General features: G+C 38.0%; 1 protein-coding gene across 2 annotated transcripts in view; it reads left to right on the top strand.

Annotated features, from left to right (window-relative positions):
- The window catches only part of LOC143020628 (nardilysin-like), a 252,330-nt gene that overhangs the window by 15,477 nt on the left and 217,911 nt on the right, over positions 1–18,942 (top strand). For both annotated transcript variants that reach the window (XM_076177107.1, XM_076177108.1), the window contains exon 2: positions 6,582–6,655. In XM_076177107.1, coding sequence (XP_076033222.1) covers positions 6,582–6,655 — 74 coding nt within the window. The remainder of the gene's footprint in view (positions 1–6,581; positions 6,656–18,942) is intronic.

Consider the following 18,942-nt stretch of genomic DNA (forward strand, 5'->3'; position numbering starts at 1 on the left):
GACAAATTGAAGTTGATCAAGAGAGTGGAGTCTGGGGAAAGTCGTAAGAAAATTATGCTCGACTTTAAGATTGCCGCCACCACTATAACTGATATGCATTCCAAGGCTAATCTCATGAAGTTTGCTGGAGCTGGAGTCACCATGAAGGGAGCAGAGAGTTGAAAAACCATGAGGAAACCAAAAATTGAAGATCTCGACGAAGTTCTCTGGATGTGGTTTAACCTCTTCACTCTGGGGCACATCGCACGTCTGGCAGCATTAGCTGCCCGACGTGCGATGTTGCGTCATAATAATCGCATTATAAAAAATAAAGTCGGTGCTCAATCGTTCGTTCTCTTTCACCCGTGTATTTTGATAACCATAGAAAATTGATGAAGCCAGTTTAGAGAGAGTGGAAATTACGTAGGTATGACTACAATAAATATAATCAAGATAGCGACATCGGCATCATCAAGTACCCACTTGCTCCTCATGCCGCCTACGGAGGCGTCACCATATGGAAGTGGTTAAGGCCAGGCGTGCAGAGGGGAAACCGATGTCGGGACAAATAATAAAAGAAAAAGCCAAGAAATATTGTGAAGAGATGGTCATTGAGACAGAAGTTAAGTTTTCTGATGGATGGTTACGGAATTTAAAAAATCATCACAGCATCGGGGCCATCGATGTCGCTGGTGAAAAACAGTTGGCAGATGCAGAGACAGCTGCAAGTTACCATTTTAGAGTGTAAATATATGTATTACTCAGTGTTTATTAGTGTTCCAAAGGTAATCCCCCAATAATCCGAATTTTTTGATAATCCGAATGCCCCCTGGTCCCCTGCAATACGGATTAATGTACTTTAACTGTACTGCACACTTAATGGATATATACAGTAGGTTACACCATCACCAAATGTAAATGTTCAGCTAGATTTTTCTCCTCTCACCATGGCCAACTCTTCATTGCACAGGTTGTTCAAGTGATTATCCAACCACTGTTGGCTGCTAACTGTAGTTGAATAACTGGTATCCAAAATACCACAATTTCAAGACTCCTTAACCAAATACATAATCTTAGTCTTTGTGACATTTTCATCACTGGTATATCCAACAAATAAGGACATTTGTATCATATGTTCCTCACTATTACCCCCAGTATCTCGTTCACCGATATCCCTAGATGACACTTCATTATTCTCTTATGAATGCAGACAATATCGAGCCCAATGGTAACGCAAATCACATATCACACATCTTGAAACTTGGCCATCACAACTCAGAGGATTGAGTCTTCCATTAGTCCCTTGATCTCTCAAGTCAACTTGTGTTGACATTGCTGCTCCTCTTCCTCTTCTTCGAAATATGTGTCTCTGTGATGGTCTACATGGTTGCTGTCCATGGGTGGTATAATAGACCTCTTTATTATTGCCACAAAAAACAGGATCAGCTTTAATGCTTGAGGGACAATGCACCTATGTCCACATCTGACAACTGAGTTAAGTGCACACTCAATTGCTGACCATGGACATGTTTTCAAGTAAACTTTATTTTAGGATAGTTGATTTCGGAGATTGCTGACACCACAATTTGAGTCTCATGCTCAGCCAAATTGCTTGAAGCACCAAGCACAAAAACCATCACAGAGTCCAATAGTGTTATTCCCTTCTGTGTAAACTTAAAGTATCTATGTTCAAACTCACATATTCATTAATATTCTTGTTATTCTGAAATTATACAAATTATGAAATGCTGCAAATTGATATTGACTTTTATCAGGCAAGAACAATGTGCCCAGCTTCTCAGTAATGCTCTTTACACAATTTTCTCTCAGAACTGTTAATTCAGTTTCAGAAGATGCTGTCCTAGCCCGACCAGGTAATGACAAGTATATAGCCAATGCCTGCTTATCTTTAACTCACTCCATATAATTATATCCTTTTTCCAATTTTCATATTCAGATTCATTATCAAGCTTAGGAGGATGCTTAGAAGAGGCCATTTTCATGCTCTGCTACTACCGGTAGTATTAGCTCCAATCCAGTCTTTTCTCCAACCCTGCTCCAGTCATCTCTTCCTTTACACTGGGGACCCAGTACTCCACATAGCAGCTCAACAATACTACCATCTGGTGTCTATTCACTGAACCACACATAAATCCAATATGGCTCCCCTCAGCCAAATGACAACAAATGAACACTCCAACAAAACTATTGAACAAAGCAATTTAGTCCTTATTGGACAATTTAATTGCAGTTAAGTCAAGTGGCAGGAATAAGAAGCAAGTGGCAAAGCAGATTCCTTTGTAAATACCCTGTTGAATATAGCAATAGAGAATACAATGAGTCAATGGATAAAAGAAGTGACTTGGGTATGAGGAGTTGACATTCCCACAATATTAGATCTGCTACTAACTAAAGAGCCAGTCATCATCAATTCATTAAACTACCTTTGCCTCATAGAAAAAAGTGACCATGTAACAATTGAATTTCAGCTGGAGGAAGAAATAGAACCAAGGAATGAATCACATACGTAAGGAAGACTCAGTTTTGGGAAAGCAGATTATTTAGGGTTGAAGAATTCTTTGAAGTAGCAAACTGGGAGGAATTAATGAATACCACAGGAATAAGGAGGAAATTGGAAATCTTTCTTGACATTTACAACCTGGGAGTGAACAGATATGCTGAAGATTAATGGAAGGAAGAAGTAGAAACAAGACTGGTTTAGTAAAAGGTGTGAGATTGCAAAAAAAGGCTATGGACATGGCTTGGGAAAAATGGAGGAAGAGAAAAAGCAGTAAAACAAAAACTTATAGACAAACTAGAAATGACTATACAAGAATTCAAAGGGAGGAAGAAAGCAATTTTGAAAGAGGTGTAGTAAATAAATGCAAATGTGAACCGAAACTGTTTTGCAGGTTTATAAGTGGTAAATTGAGACATAGGGAAATAATCAACAAGTTAATAATGGGTGTTGAGGTCAATAAAGAAACCTCAGCTCAGGCAGAAATAATGAATGAAAGTTCAGTCGGTCTTCTCAAAATAAGAGCAATTTTTTGAAGGAAAGTGAGGGGAGCTAAAATGTAGAAGTGAAGAAAGTGTTCACTTTTTCAGGATAATTGGACATGACAGAAAGCTTTAGGAACTGATGGGATCTCAAACTGGATAATCAGAGAATGTAAAGAACAACTAGAGGGCAAGATTCTCAATCTTATTATATGTTCATTGAAAGAAGGCATAATGCTGCTTGATTGGAAAAGGGCAAATGTATCAATAAAGGTGGAAGTAAGGAGACACCACTAAATTAGGCTGGTATCACTGACCAGCACAATAGTAAAGTTATGTGAAAGATTGATGGACTAAATTCCTTGAAGAGATGAACAATCTGACAGGCAGTCAGTTTGGCTTTAGATCTGGAAGATTGTTGTGTTGAACCTTTTAAGCTTTCACTCGAGAGTGATTGATGTGCTGCAAGAAGGGGTGGGTGGACTGTGTGTACCTTTATCTAGAGAAAGCTTTTGATAAATAACCTCACAGTGGACTTATTTGGAAATTGGATCATGTTGGAGGACTGATGGGTAAACTACTTGAATGTATGAAAGATTTTTTGAAGGAAAGATACATGAGGACACTAGTAAAGGATAGGATGGAGAGTAGTAATGAGCAGAGTTTCACAGGGTTCAGTGCTTGCAACAATAATGTTTCTTGTCCATCAACAGTTCATCATCAGGACCTCTTTCCATAAAGATGTCCAATTCTGCTGTGATACATTGTGCATCTTCTCTCTTCAATCTCTTCCATATCGCAAAGTGACCTGGTCCACAATCCACTATGGATAAGTAGGGAATCCCCTAGTAATGAGTCACATCAACAGCCAGGCACTGCCAGTTATATTCAACATTATGTTCACTTCCCTTGTGCACTATAGGAGCAGGATCAATTGACTGACATTGGTCACAACTCTTCACAATCCTCTTCACAGAATCTTTAGAGACATTTGGGTCTAACTTCTTGGCCAGATATAAGGTCCTGTCTACTCCCATGTGGTGTTTGTTATGCACTTCTTTCACTAAGGCACCAGTGCACATGTGTGCTTGTTCATTGTTAACTTCAGTATCCATTAACCAGCTCCTTGTGACTGTAGTTAAAATATCAGCTCTGTTCTTTTCAGTAGTTACTAATGACACAGCAATAATCGACCCATATTCATTAACCATCTCCTTTAGATTTAATAAATGCCATTTAATAATCATTTCAGCACCTCACTTTGTGTGAACATGCTTCTTGGCACTTATCACATTTTTCAACCAGGCACCAACCATTGCCAAATAAATTTTCAACTCTATAGAGTTAAGGCCCCACATGGCTAAATTCACCCCTTTCAACACCGTTCCAATTCCATGATATAATGTGGTTGAAATCATCCATTTTTCATAGCCAAGTGGCATCCTCATCAGTCTTACCATTAACTTCCAAAACTACTCCAACTGCAATCCTACTGGTACTAGCATCTGACCACACAACACCATGTTTAATATTGGACATTCACCAGCTCCCTCTTACAGGATCCTCCAGTTTTATTTTCTTGAAGACTTCCCTAATCATCAACACGCACCATCTGTTCTCCAACAAAATCCTCCCAACATGAGTCTCCAGCTCTTCTCTTAATAAAACTACATGCAGCACACAACCATCCTGCTATGGGATAGTGTCCCACTAATGAATCACAAATAGAGAACAATTCCATCTTCGTAAGTGTCTTGGCCACTTCAGGCACCTTGTTACCTCTATGGAACATCAACTCTCCTTCAACTTTTGATAGTTGTAACCCAAAAGTATCTCCTCTATTGAGTGACTCAGATTGGAAAAAGTACAACGGCAAGGCACAAAACTGATTCCAAATATCAAAAATAAATCTTACAAAAATCAACTAAAACATATGAATCTGTTTTCCCTAAAAAAGCATAGACTCAGAGGTGACTTGATACAGGTCTTTAAGATTCTCAAGGGAATTGAGAACATCAAAAGGGACAAAATTTTCACACTGAATGAGAATCCAACAAGAAATAATTATCTAAAACTGTCACAAAATAGATTTAATTTGGAAGTGGGTAGAAACAACTTAGCCAACCGTGTAAGCTACCAGAAGAGGCTGGACGACCGTGTTGTGGACAGCTGCCCAGGATGTAACACTTCACCCCATACCATACAACACATAATGGAAGACTGCATTATACACAATCATGCACGCAAACAACACAACATACACTCTATAAAGGATTTGTGGGAAAACCCAGTTTCGGCCGTGGCCTTCCTTGGGGAGACGGGACTGCTCGGACAGACAGTCTAGGGAACGACAACAACAACAACAACTTAGCCAACCGTGAAGTTAATGAATGGAATAAACTTCCTGCAGAGGCAGTGCAATGTAGTTCAGTTTGAAGCTTTAAGATTTGTTTAGATAAAGACCTCAGTGAGATGCTGTAGTACCTCCCATTTATTTTATCTTATTTGTTTGTTATTATTTGTCTGTTTATTAATTGCTTGATTTTAATTTATTATTAGTTATCTGTCAATTTATTATTATCTATATTTACCTATTTGTTTATTATTTAACTATACTTATGCATTTATATAGATATATATATATATATATATATATATATATATATATATATATATATATATATATAAAATTGGCATTTCAAAGCATAACAGTGCCTTGAATAAGTCAATAGTTGATATATTTGTCCTATATACAATGTTAGGTTTCTAGTTTTGATATATTTTTCCAATATAAAATGTTAGGTTACAAAGAAAACAATGGCCTCCGCTAGCGGACCCAGGAATCTGGGTGCGCACATCCTGTGTAATAGTAGTCCTTGATATATATATATATATATATATATATATATATATATATATATATATATATAAATATATATATATATATATGTATATATATATATATATATATATATTTATATTTAATTCAACCTAGTTAAGGACCAAAAGGTCTCCTGTTGATGTGTTTCGTAAAAAAAAATAATAATAATAAATAAATCATTTCCTTCAGTCCTCGTATGATTTTTGGCTTTAGCTTCCACTAGTGGAACATACCAAATGACTAATGTGGCAGTTGACATCTTTTTGTAGACAACTGCCTTTGTCACCATGTGTTGCTATAGTGATGTAGCCATGGGTAATGATAATGACTGTCACATATACAGTAAGGGGAAAAACCATAGCCCCACAGAAACTGACAACAGTCTGTAGGCCCTCATCCAGATCTTTTTCAGAAGAAACTTTGGACTAATGTCTGTGTTAGTATGTGACTATTGCCTTCACTGGCTATGAGTATTAGGAGAGGAGCAGTTATCACTTGTGAGCTCTCCATGTCTGAAAACATGTAAGAAATACAAGTGAAGTTGATAGGAAGATATTTTGGGTCCAATCCTCAGGGCTGCACCTCCTGATGGAGGTAAGGGGGTTGATAGGTTTTGGAAATGAGCAATTCTACTGCCCATCTTGCAGGACCACAATCAAGTACTCATCATTGGTCCCTTCAGGAAGAAAAAAAAAATTGATTAATATTATTTATTTTTCAGGGTTATTCGTCTAGAAAATGGATTAATTGCCCTTCTGGTGTCAGATATGAGTACTTTGACCACTTCAGCTGCAGGTATGTACTGTTGTGGACTTATTTTGCTGAAAAAAGAATTTCATTGACCTTTTGGCTACCTAAATGTTAAAAAGGCATTTCAAAACAAATTCCCTTAATCTGTAGGTCACTAGGTGAATGTTGTATATACTCCCCCCTCCAGCGTTGGAGCCAATTTTTTTTTTTTTTTTTTTTTTTTTATTTTTTTTATTAAATCAACTCAAAATTATGTAAAACCAAAAAATCTTGCGTATTTTGATTAATTTTAGCCTGGAAATGGAGAAACTGGCTTGATTTTGTGAAGATATGCATGCAATATTTTGGTAGAACATTCATAGACTTGCTCCTCACACAGGTTGAACAAGGTCTTATTTTTTCGAGGAAGCTTCGTTAGAATTTTAGAGTGAAGGAATTTAACATGATGCTTGAAGTCAATATACAGTCACTCATAATAGTCTGACACTTATGGAAAATGTGTTTATAAGTAGTTTTGGGGATTTTTTTTTTGGCAAATATATATCACTTTTTTTTTTTTTTTTTTTTTCTTTTCTTTTCTTTTTTTTATGGAGGATAGGTGATTGTGATATTTCTTATTGTTTTGATAAATGTTTTAGTAAGCATCCATCACACCATTATTGCTCGGCCACATTTTGTATTACGCATTTATTACAAAAATTGGCAGTGCGAAATTGCCAGTTCTATACATCTGAATACATACTAAATAGCACCTGCCTAACTGTCGAAGTACAACTTCACCTCCTCATACTTTGTTTCGTACACCAGAATTGCCTAAATTATGTCCTAAAGGCCGATTTTATACCCCAAGTTACCCCCGAAAAATTGCTGCCAGGGTTGCCAGTTTTGTCAATAAATAAAAAAAATTTGGGTGCCTTTTATAGCCAATGGATAGGGCTACTTGGTCATTACCACAGATTTGACCCTCAATGTAATGCCTATTTTTGGCAAATTTTTTAAATTGCGGCATACAACGTATGCCGCTGACTCTCAGTCCATAAAACAGTTGTGGCATACGTTGTATGCCACTAACTCTGTATGGGTTAAGCTGCTAGATTGCAAAAATGTCACATACTCAGATTAAAATTCCTGTGTGCATACATGTAGCTTGTCACCAAACCATCCACTTGATGATAATGTTCCTCCACACATCTTCCATTGCCATGGAAACCCAGAAAGTATGGTGGGAATACAGGCTGGGTGACACGGGCAGTGTCACACACCATCATACTCATGCTTCTATGCACCTCATTTGGCTTGGATACTTGCTGTTTTTATAATATTAAGCAAGTTATGCATGCTATAGTTATGATAGAATGCCAGTATCAATAGAAGAAAATTGCTATGATATGGTATTGAAATGTGAAATAGTGTGATTATATGTAATACGAATGTGACCACTATGGTTGTCACAGGAATTGTTCATGTCAACCATGTTTATGCACTTGTGATATGAATACAGCATATAAACATAACATAGGGGCTTTGGAGGTGAAATAGAAATACATTGTGGTGTTGTGAGGCTTGAAATTAGTTGTCTGTTGTTGACCCATATATGCAACCAGTCATTTTTGTCACAACTCAGATTTTCTTGCAAATTACTGTGCTTATAGACTTTAATGAGACAAATTCAATGGTATGTGTCTCACCTCAGTAGGTCAAATGGTTTCTGAGATATAACCCCTCACATTTGGGTCAAAAAAGGTAATTTTTGTAAAAAATGAAAAAGTTCAAAGTCAAATATCTCTGAGACTATTGCACCTACAGAGCTCATTCTGATGCCATTTTAAAACTAATAAGATTCCATACAATTTTTGTTAATGTACATATTTCCTTATGAGGTCAAGCAAAAAAGTTTACATTTAATTTGACCTTTGACCTTGAAAAGGTCACTTGACAGAGAAATTGATTTTTTGTAACTTTCCCTAAAAATTTGTACATACATGTAGCAAAGTGTTCATAAAGAATTTTCTTTGAGGAATGGTTATTTTAGGAACTACAGATTTTTATGTAAGCACAAATTAATTGAAAAAGTGACTATTTTGGTGTTTGACATGTACTGTATATTGCAATTACCACAGACATAGCCAGCACTCCAGTTTTTTAGGGGGATACCATTCAGGGAGGAGCAAAGTGCAATCATGGTGAAGTCCTAAATGAGATGAGTGCCTGCAAGACTAGAAGTATGATTTTGAAGCTGATGTTAGCTTCGTTGCTACCAACACTTCAGTTCTCTTCAGTGAAATTGTAATTCACTTACAACTTTCTTCACTTTCTTTCTAATTTATAATTGTAGTACTTTAAGTCACTCATCTCAAGGCTCCATGCCACTCTCGTAGTGTAAGTTTTTAGTCAAGTTCCATTATTCAATAATGAAGGGGAATTAGATAATTAACTTACCTTTTCCTTTTCTTCACGAATTCTGGTACAACGTATGGTAATAGGTACACCCGTGGAATCTCCTCCTGGGATCCTCTTACACCCACCAAGCCAAGTCTGCTCCGACGTCACAATTTAATTCATCCAATAACTTTGAACATTACAAATAATTTTTCTCCTCCACCCTTTTCTCCAATCAGAGAGACTGTTATAATGTCTCAAGCAATATTGTTTATGCAAGCAATTTATCGCAAGCAGAATGAGCTCTGTGTTTACATTTAGTCACATCAGCACCTTTGATCGCCACTACAACCAATGTTTACAAATACAAGACAGTAAGGTAGAATATGTAATTCAGCAACTTGCTGTTGGCCATTGTATCATAGCTGAATATAAGATTCACATATCGTTTCACCTACCCCTCGATCTACCTAAATGTCTACCTCTATCTACCGGCCTCTTACAGGGCTCGGCAGCTACCCTTGGTCGTCCCGACCAATGATATCTACTACCCTCTTACAGGGCTCGCTAGTATATACTTGGAAATCATCATATATATAAGAAGCTAATCTAACCTTGCAATTGGTAAAATGGCATCAGTAAAACTTATTAAACATATACATATCAAAGATATAAGCAACCCTCCAAAATGCACAATAATTATTTAGGCAGATTAATGATAAATAACATACATGTCTAAATAATAAAGCATTTCCCAAAATTAGTTTGCAATATGAAATAATTTGCAAACATATTCGCAAAACTCACTACTTTTGAGTTAGAATTTTTTTTTTTTTGTAAAGTGTGTCTTCTTGCATTTCAGTTATTTTTGTTAACACTTAATTCATTTTTCAAGGACAGTCTTAATGCTTCATAAACAATAATTAAATACTTAGCTGTCCATAAGTATGGGCAAGGTTCCAAGTCTGACCACAGCAGATCCAAGGTCTTCATGTCCCGGCCTGACACCAAGTTCCAGTAGTTTAGGTCTCCCATCCCAAGTACATACAAATGGTCAAATCAATACTATCTGTAAAATGCATCAAGATTAATATTCAATTCGCAAATGATATTATTAAAATATTCCCTATACTCTTCTGGTTCATTAAAATTGATACATAGGGTATCACAACAATCATCTTCATAGATCTGCAACCTAACTTTCTTCATATCATCTAAATGGCCTATCAATTCTTCCTTACTTTCTAAATGTATGATTTTATATTTATTTCCACCTGCAGAATCAATCACCCTATATGGACCTGAGTACCTTGGTGAAAGTTTATTATAGGGTGAATGTAGTTTGACCATGGCTAAATCTATTTTCAATTCTAGTTTATATGCTATTTTGTGTTGTTGCTTTTTCATCTCTTGCAAATGCTCCTGCATATGTTCCCTAACTCTTTGGTGAATACTTTGGAAAGTATTTATTCTATTTGAGATAGAATCATCTATATTATACACAGGTTTCTGCTCTCCAGTCAAGATTTCATATGGAAGAATTTTGTCTTCCCCCAAAATAATAAAATGAGGTGTTTCACCTGTTGCTATATTAATTTGGTTGTCCAGAGTACATTTAACACAAGGAATCCAAGTATCCCAAGTTATACTTTGAGGACTTATCATACTTCTAAGACATGTAATAATTTTCTTATGTAACCTCTGTACAACTCCATTACTTTGTGGATGATTCACTAGAATGTTTACTTTCTTTATCTTAAATAAACTACATAATTTTTCCAAGATTTTGTTATTAAATTCAGTTCCATTATCTGAAACTAAGATTTTAGGTGTAGTGAAATTACAGATTATCTGATCATAGATTATTGAAGCAATAATTTCAGCTTTCTTATTTGGAATGGGTTGTAAAATACAAAATTTTGAAAAAAACAAAAAAAATCAATGGCAACAAATACATATATCCATTCTCAGACATAGGTAATTCCAATGTATCTATGTGAACTCTTTCCCAAGGTTTCTGTGGAATGGGATAGGTAGATATAGGAGCAGGTTTTGGTGTATTTCCTTTCACCTTAACACATTTCAAACAATTTTCTATATAATTATGTATATCTTTCTTCATAACTGGCCCAAAAGTACTTAAGTTGTGCTTGTCTATAAGTTTTATCCTTTCCTTGATGTGAGCTACAATCACTATCAAGAAGTAATTTTAATATCTCTTTTACATGAGTTTGTGGTATTACCAACTGATTTACTGGACCTCTAGAAATATCTTTCCCGCTTACAATTGTTTTTCTATCCAAATGTCCATTAATCAAATGAAATTCCTCTATCTTATACCCCTTTGGTAGTTTTGGACTAATGAGTCGCATGTCTTATCATCCCTCTGTTCTCTTATTAGCATTTCCTCATCTAAAGTTACTAACTCATCTATACTGCAAACAAAATTAATCAACCCTCTCGTTGGTTGGCTAAAGTTTCTAGAAAGTGCATCTGCTGCAACATTCTTTTTACCTGGAATATATTCAAATTTAACTTTATAGCACTGAAGTATTGCAAACCATCTAGCGAGTCTGCCCCTAAGATTCTTATGCTTAAATAAGTTCTGAATAGCTGTATGATCAGTCCATACTCTGATTGGATATCCCAGTATCATATCTCTAAATGTCTATGTCTATTAAACATTTGGGAAAGGATGCTAAGAGGAGACTGTATGAAGAAGTGATTGTGCCAACAGCACTGTATGGGGCAGAAACATGGAACATAAGAGAAGAAGAGAGAAGGAGTTTGAATGTGTTTGAGATAAGGTGTCTGAGAAGTATGATGGGGGTTACTAGGCTAGAGTGAGAAATGAGGAGGTGAGGAGGAGAACAGAGGTGGAAAAGGAGCTGGGAGGTAGGGTTGATGAAAGAATATTAGGATGGTTTGGACATATGGAAAGAATGAGTGAAGAAAGACTAGTAAAAGAGGTGTGGAAGGCAGATGTGGAGGGAGTGAACATGAGGGGACGTCCTAGGATGAGGTGGATGGATGGGGTGAAGGGAGCTTTGGGGAAGAGGGGAATGTCAGTTGAGGAAAGACGGGAGAGGACAGAAGACAGGTGAATGGAGAATGGTTGTATATGGATGATGTTGTGATTGCATGAGGTGGAATGGGCGGGGGGATGGGGGGTGAGGTAGTATGTGTGAGCAAAATTTGATGCAGCCCGAAGGGATTTCTCCCCGTCCTCTCATTTTATTCAATGGGGGGACGGAGAGGGGGGGGTCGCCGATTTAATGAAGCGGCCTTGCTGTGGATGTGCTGTGTCTTGGGACACTGCTTCTGACCCAGGGCAGTGGACAAGGTGCAGGGATGACCCATCATTCAGGAGGTGCTAAGATAAGAGGGAGGGTGGAGGGGTGTGGAGTGTATTCAGGGATGGAATGGGTGGCAATAATTTTATGCCTTTTTCTTTTTGGCTACCCCCCTTGTAAGGGGGAAGAAGCCTTGGTATATGTATGTATGTATATCTCTAAAACTTTCTAATGAATATATCACTACTAATGTTTCTCTTTCTGTTATAGAGTAGTTTCTGCATTATTACAAATTCTTGAAGTGTAAGCTATTGGTTTCAAAGTTCCATTTCTCTCTTGCATAAGTATTCTTCCTAATCCTATGTCAGATGCATCAGTGCAAAGAATGAATTCTTTATTATGGTCTGGAAATATTAGAATTGGAGAACTCATGAGTTTATCTTTCAGTTTATCAAAAGCTTCCTGTTGTGCAGGTCCCCACATGAACTTTGGGTCCTTCCTCAACAAAGAACTTAATGGATTAGCAATGTCAGCATATCATTAGATAAATTTCCTATAATATCCTGTCAATCCCAAAAAGTTCCGAACCTTGTCTACATTGGTTGGAACTGGAAAATTCTTGACTGCTTCAACCTTTGAATTCACTGTACTAAGTCCATGTCTGTCTACCTTATGTCCCAAGTAAATGACAGTCTTGCAAGAACTTACATTTTCCAAGTTTCACTTTTAATCCTGCTTCAACTAGTCTTGAGAATATCAAATCTAATTTCTTAAAGTGCTCAACCGCTGTCTGGGAAACTATTAAAATGTCATCTAGGAATACACTGGCTTTGTTTCCTAACAACCCATCTAGAATTGTATTCATTAATATCATGTCAGTGAATGGACTTTTACATAACCCAAATGGCATTCTTTTGAACGCATGATGTCCCGTTGGAGTAGAAAATGCTGTGAACTCTCGTGAGTCTTCGTGCAACTCTATTTGCCAAAAAGCAGATTTGATATCTTTAGTGCTAAAATATCTATTCTCAGTTCCCAAACTTTTTAAAATGTCACCTATTACTGGTAATGGTAATCTGTCATGAATAGTGTGCTTATTCAATTCCCTATAATCAATAATTGGGTGCATAGTACCATCTGATTTTGGCACCAAAATCAAAGGAAAGTTCCACTCACTTTTACTAGCTTGGCTGTCCACAGGAATAAGTCATCTGTTCAAATCTTCTATAAGAACATAAGAGAACATAAGAAATAAAGGAGACTGCAAAAGACCATAAGGCCTACACTAGGCAGCTCCGTATCCATCACCACCTGTTATCCCCATCCATAAAGTTGTCTAATCGTTTTTTAAAACAACTGATAGTTTCAGCGCTTACTACATGGTTACTAAGTTTATTCCATTCATCGACCACCCTATTAGTAAACCAATTCTTGCCTATTTCCTTCTTAAATCTAAATTTGTCCAGTTTATACCCATTACTGCGAGTCCTGCCCTGTTGTTTTATTATGATGACCTTGTTTGCATCACCCTTGTTATAGCCTTTTCCATTTTGATAATCGAAAGATCTCTCACATGCTGGGTCACTTTTGCAGTTGCTGGAGGACAGGCAACCACTGCATCTTTTATTGACTTTTCGGACTTCTTAATTGATCTTATTGTGGACTCATTTACTTTGAATTCACGTCCACAAGCTGCGTAACTTGTGCCGCTTCGAAGCTTGTCTAGCACAACTATTTTTTCCTTTAGGGTCATCACCTTCTTGCTTCTCTTTGCCACTTTTCCATTCTTGACTTAATTCTTCTTAGATGATGAAGATCATCCAGGAGCCATGTGTATGGGCTTCCTTGAGAGTAAAAAAAGAACGTGTGCAGGGAGGGAGAGCTATTGAGATGTTAACCCGCACAGTGTCACAGGAAATCTACACCCACACAGTGTTGGGGGTGAGTCATTGAATGAGTCAAACGGCTTTGTTCCGCTATCGGCCGCCAGAGGCAGACTCAATATACATGTAATAAAACCTCTGGCGAATTTAATATTTTTATTCTAAAGTATCAAACACACACAATAGTCAGTAGTGATGCCTGGCCTGGCGCACGCAGTAGACATTTTTTTTTTTTTTTTTTCCCCAATTGAAATCTGGAGCCAAAGTGAAAAAATACAATCCTATTCAATCACTAAAATATGCAGGCAATGAAACAGACTCAATATATGTGTAATAAAAACCTCTGGTGAATTTAATATTTTTATTCTAAAGTATCATACACACACAATAGTCAGCAGTGATGCCTGGCCCAGCACATGCAGTTGACAATTTTTTTTTTTTTTTTCTTAATTGAAATCTGGAGCCAAAGTGAAGAAATACAATCATATTCAACCACTAAAATATGCAGGCAATGAAACAGACTCAATATACGTGTAATAAAACCTCTGGTGAATTTAATATTTTTATTCCAAAGTACAGGTAGTCGTCGACTTACGACCGAGTTCGGTTCCGACAGACAGGTATTAAGCCGATCTGGACGCAAGTTGGGCTTTATATATATATACAGTATATATTACCCTTTAAATATTATTTTTGTTACTGTATATATATATATATATATATATATATATATATATATATTGTATAATATATTTAGCATACTGAAATAATCTTACCATTTTTTAACTGTTGTACAGTATTTTTTAACCTTTTTATAATTTTTTCTGATTTTCTTTGGGAAACATAGCCTAGGCCTAAGCGTACTGAATAAAATCCTATCATCTTTGACCTATGATATTTAATACTGTATTTTTTAATCTTTTTATTATTTTACCAATCACACTTTCTTTAGGAAACGTATGCAGACTGAATAAAATCTTATTATCTTTGAGCTACGTTGTTTGATATTCATTAACATTTTCCCTGTGGTGGGGGAAAAGAATACTGCCACCAAGTATTTCCACTTGGATTGTAAGAGGCGAGAAGAAAGGTACGGGGATTGAGACTAGGCATCCTTCTCCTTGTAGCTCCACAGGGGACATTCCTAAAAGAAATAGCAAAGGCATAAGAGGGTCTGTGAGTTTTCTGACCAGCACCCTAAGGTTTGGGTCTTTTAATGTGTGTGGATGTGGTACAGATGAGAGTAAAAGGGAAGAGATAGGTAGTATGTTTGTGAGAAGAAAGATGGATGTGTTGGCTTTGAGTGAAACTAAGCTGAAAGGGAAGGGCGAGCATAAGTTTGGGAGTGTAAGTGGGAGGTTATCAGGAGTGAAGAGAGGGAGAGGGAGGGAAGGGGTGGCTATACTAGTAAGTGAAGAGATAGGTAAACGTGTAGTGGAGTGGAAGGAGGTTTCCTCAAGGATAATGTGGATGAAGGTGAAACTGGGAAAGGAGATGTGGGTTTTTGTAAGTGCATATGGACCTGGCAGTGAAAAGAGTATAGAAGAAAGGGAAGCTTTTTGGATAGATTTGAATGAGTGCATAGAGGATTTAGGGAGAAATATCAATGTAATAGTACTGGGAGACCTTGATGCTAGGGTAGGAAATGATCCAATTGATGGAGTGGTTGGGAAATGTGGAGTACCAGGAAAGAATCGCAGTGGAGAGTTGATGGTGGAAATGTGTCTAGAAAGAGAGTTGATGATAGCAAATACAATGTTTCGGAAGAAAGTCAAGCATAAGTACACATGGGAGAGGGTAGTGGATGGAAGGGTGGTAGATAGAGCATTAATGGACTATGTAGTGGTAAATAGGATTATGATAGGAAGAGTTAAGGATGTACATGTGCTAAGGGGAGAGGGTGGGGGAATATCAGATTTTTTGGTGGAAGGTAAGTTGAGAGTGGAGGATAGATGGAGGAAGAGGAAAGGGACAAAAGGTAGGGAGGTGCTTAGAGTGATTTCTTTAAAGGAAAAGGAGGAGTACAAGAAGAAGCTGAAGGAGGAGTGGGAGGGAATGAAGGATAGAGTAGAGCTAGGTGTGGAGGAGGAATGTGGATGGTTCAAGGAGGGAGTCACAAAGTGTGCAAAGATGGTGTGTGGAACAAGAAGGACAGGAGGAAATAGAAGAAAGGGTAGTGAATGGTGGCATGAGGAAACAAAGAAGGTTGTAGAAGAGAAGAAGCGAGCTTTCACAGATTGGTTACAAAATAGGACGAGGGAGTCATATGAGAGGTACAAAGAAAAGAAAAGAGAAGTAAAGCAAAAGGTAAAGGAGGCAAAGAGGAGAGCAGATGTGAAATGGGTAAGAGTATGACAGAAAATTTTGAAAGTAATAAAAAGATGTTTTGAAAAGAAATTAAGAGAGGAAGAGGAGGCAAATCAAGTAGAGAAGAAAAGGTAAAAGGTGCAGATGGAGAGATGATAATGGAAGAGAAGGCAGTAAGGGGAAGATGGGCAGAATATTTTAGGGAGTTGCTAAATGTGAAGGAGGATAGGGAGGGAAAGATAGCTGCAGTGGGAAATGCTAAGAAAATGAGAGTGGTGAGTGAGGAAAATGGAGGAGAAATAAGGAAGGATGAAGAGAAGGCAGTTGTTAAGATGAAAGCAGGTAAAGCACCTGGTCTGGATGGATGCCATGCAGAATGTCTAAAAAAAAAGGAGGTACAGTGATGGTGGACTGGTTGGTGAGGTTATTTAATGTTTGCTGGATAGAGGGTAGAGTGCCGGAGGACTGGAGGAGTGCCTGTATAGTTCCACTTTACAAGGGAAAAGGGGACAAGTGTGAGTGTAGTAGTTTCAGAGGGATTAGTATGTTAAGTGTAGTTGGGAAGGCTTATGGGAGGATAGGATCTTGATTGAGAGGATTAGGAGAGGAACAGAGGGAGTAATTGGTGAGGAATAGTGTGGATTTAGGACAGGTAGAGGTTGTGTAGATCAGATCTTTGTGATAAGACAGATATGTGAGAAAGTTATAGGAAAGGGGAAGGATGTTTTTTGGACCTTTATGGACCTAGAAAAGGCTTACGACAGGGTAGACAGAAAGGCACTGTGGGAGGTTTTGCAGATATACGGGATAGGAGGAAAGCTTCTAGGAGCTGTCAAGAGTTTTTGTGAGAGTAGTAGAGCTTGTGTCAGGATTAGAAATGGAGAGAGTGAGTGGTTCGAGTTAAAGGTGGGACTTCATCAAGGATGCGTTATGTCGCCCTGGCTGTTCAACTTATACATGGATGGGGTAGTGTGAGAGGTAAATGCAAGTGTATTGAGTCAGGGATTGGAGATGATTAAAGAAAATGGAGAAAAGTGGGAGGTGAGCCAGCAGTTGTTTGTTGTTGTTGTTGTCGTTCCCTAGACTGTCTGTCCGAGCAGTCCCGTCTCCCCAAGGAAGGCCACAGCCGAAACTGGGTTTTCCCACAAATCCTTTATAGAGTGTATGTTGTGTTGTTTGCGTGCATGATTGTGTATAATGCAGTCTTCCATTATGTGTTGTATGGTATGGGGTGAAGTGTTACATCCTGGGCAGCTGTTCACAACACGGTCGTCCAGCCTCCTCTGGTAGCTTAGAAGTGCTGGGTGGTGACCGCATCGCAGTCTGGCCAAGTGGACTCTGTCCTTTCGTGGGAGAGAGGATTCAGAAGGGTGGATATCAGGGGGTCTGGCATGCAGCAGTGTGTTGTCTTTCAGTGTGTTAATGGAGCGGTGAGTGATATGATTATGAATATGTTTCCGGAGGCTGGTATTTGGTGGTTGTGGAGGAAGAGAAGAGAGTATTTGTGCGTAATAAAGGTCTTTGGGTGTAGTTTTAATGTTTCTTGGTGTGTGTGGGTGTTCTGCTATGTAGTGTAGCGGGTGTGATGTGTTTGTGGTGGCTGCAGCAAGTGTTTGTGTGCCTCTCATGTCGAGGTGGTCCTTGATTTTGAGGACTTTTGTTTCATGGTGTAAATGGTCTGTAGGTGTTGTATTTGTGCAGCCTGTAATTGTTTTTAGGGCTTTGTTTTGTATGATTTGAAGGGTGTTGTGGTGTGTCTCACTGAGATTAGGAGCCCATGCAGGACTCGCATAATTCATCACTGAGCGTATGCATTGTTTGTATATTGTTATATTAGTTTCTTTGTTTTGTCCAAATGTTGTTCCAGTGATTGACTTAAGTGCTTTAAGTCTAGGTGTGCATTTGTTTTTTATGTTTGTGAGGTGTTGTTTGAAAGACATGGATGTATCGTATGTTACACCAAGAATTTTCGGTGTTTGTGTTTGTGGACAACTGCGCTTGTGGCAGGATCGGAGGAGGGATTGAGGAAGTGGGTAAAAGTAAGGTGATGAGATGTACAAGGGGTGAAAGTGGTAGTAGTCTGGAAGTGAGCATTAACCTCTTCAGTACGGGCCTTAAATCTCGCGGGCAGCAGCCGATGCCAGCCGTACGACGTGTCGTAATAATACTCGCATCATAAAATATAGTCACCGCTTATATTGATCGTTCTCTCTTTCACCCGTGAATTTTGATAACCATAGAAAATGTGATTACAGACAGTTTAGAGAGTATGTCATAACGGAGGGGCAACTACAATAAATATAATCAAGACGCCGATATGGCAGCCTCGCGTATCCACTTGCTCCTCATGATGCCTACGTATGCGGCACCGTATGGAAGGGGTTAAGGGAGAGCAACTGGAGGAAGTGGATAGTTTTAGATACTTGGGTGCAAATGTGACAGGAAAAGGTGGAGTGAAGGTGGAGGTAGA

This window comes from Oratosquilla oratoria, chromosome 40, assembly GCF_046742065.1.
Source record: "Oratosquilla oratoria isolate Oo_2021 chromosome 40, ASM4674206v1, whole genome shotgun sequence".
NCBI classification, from domain to species: domain Eukaryota; kingdom Metazoa; phylum Arthropoda; class Malacostraca; order Stomatopoda; family Squillidae; genus Oratosquilla; species Oratosquilla oratoria.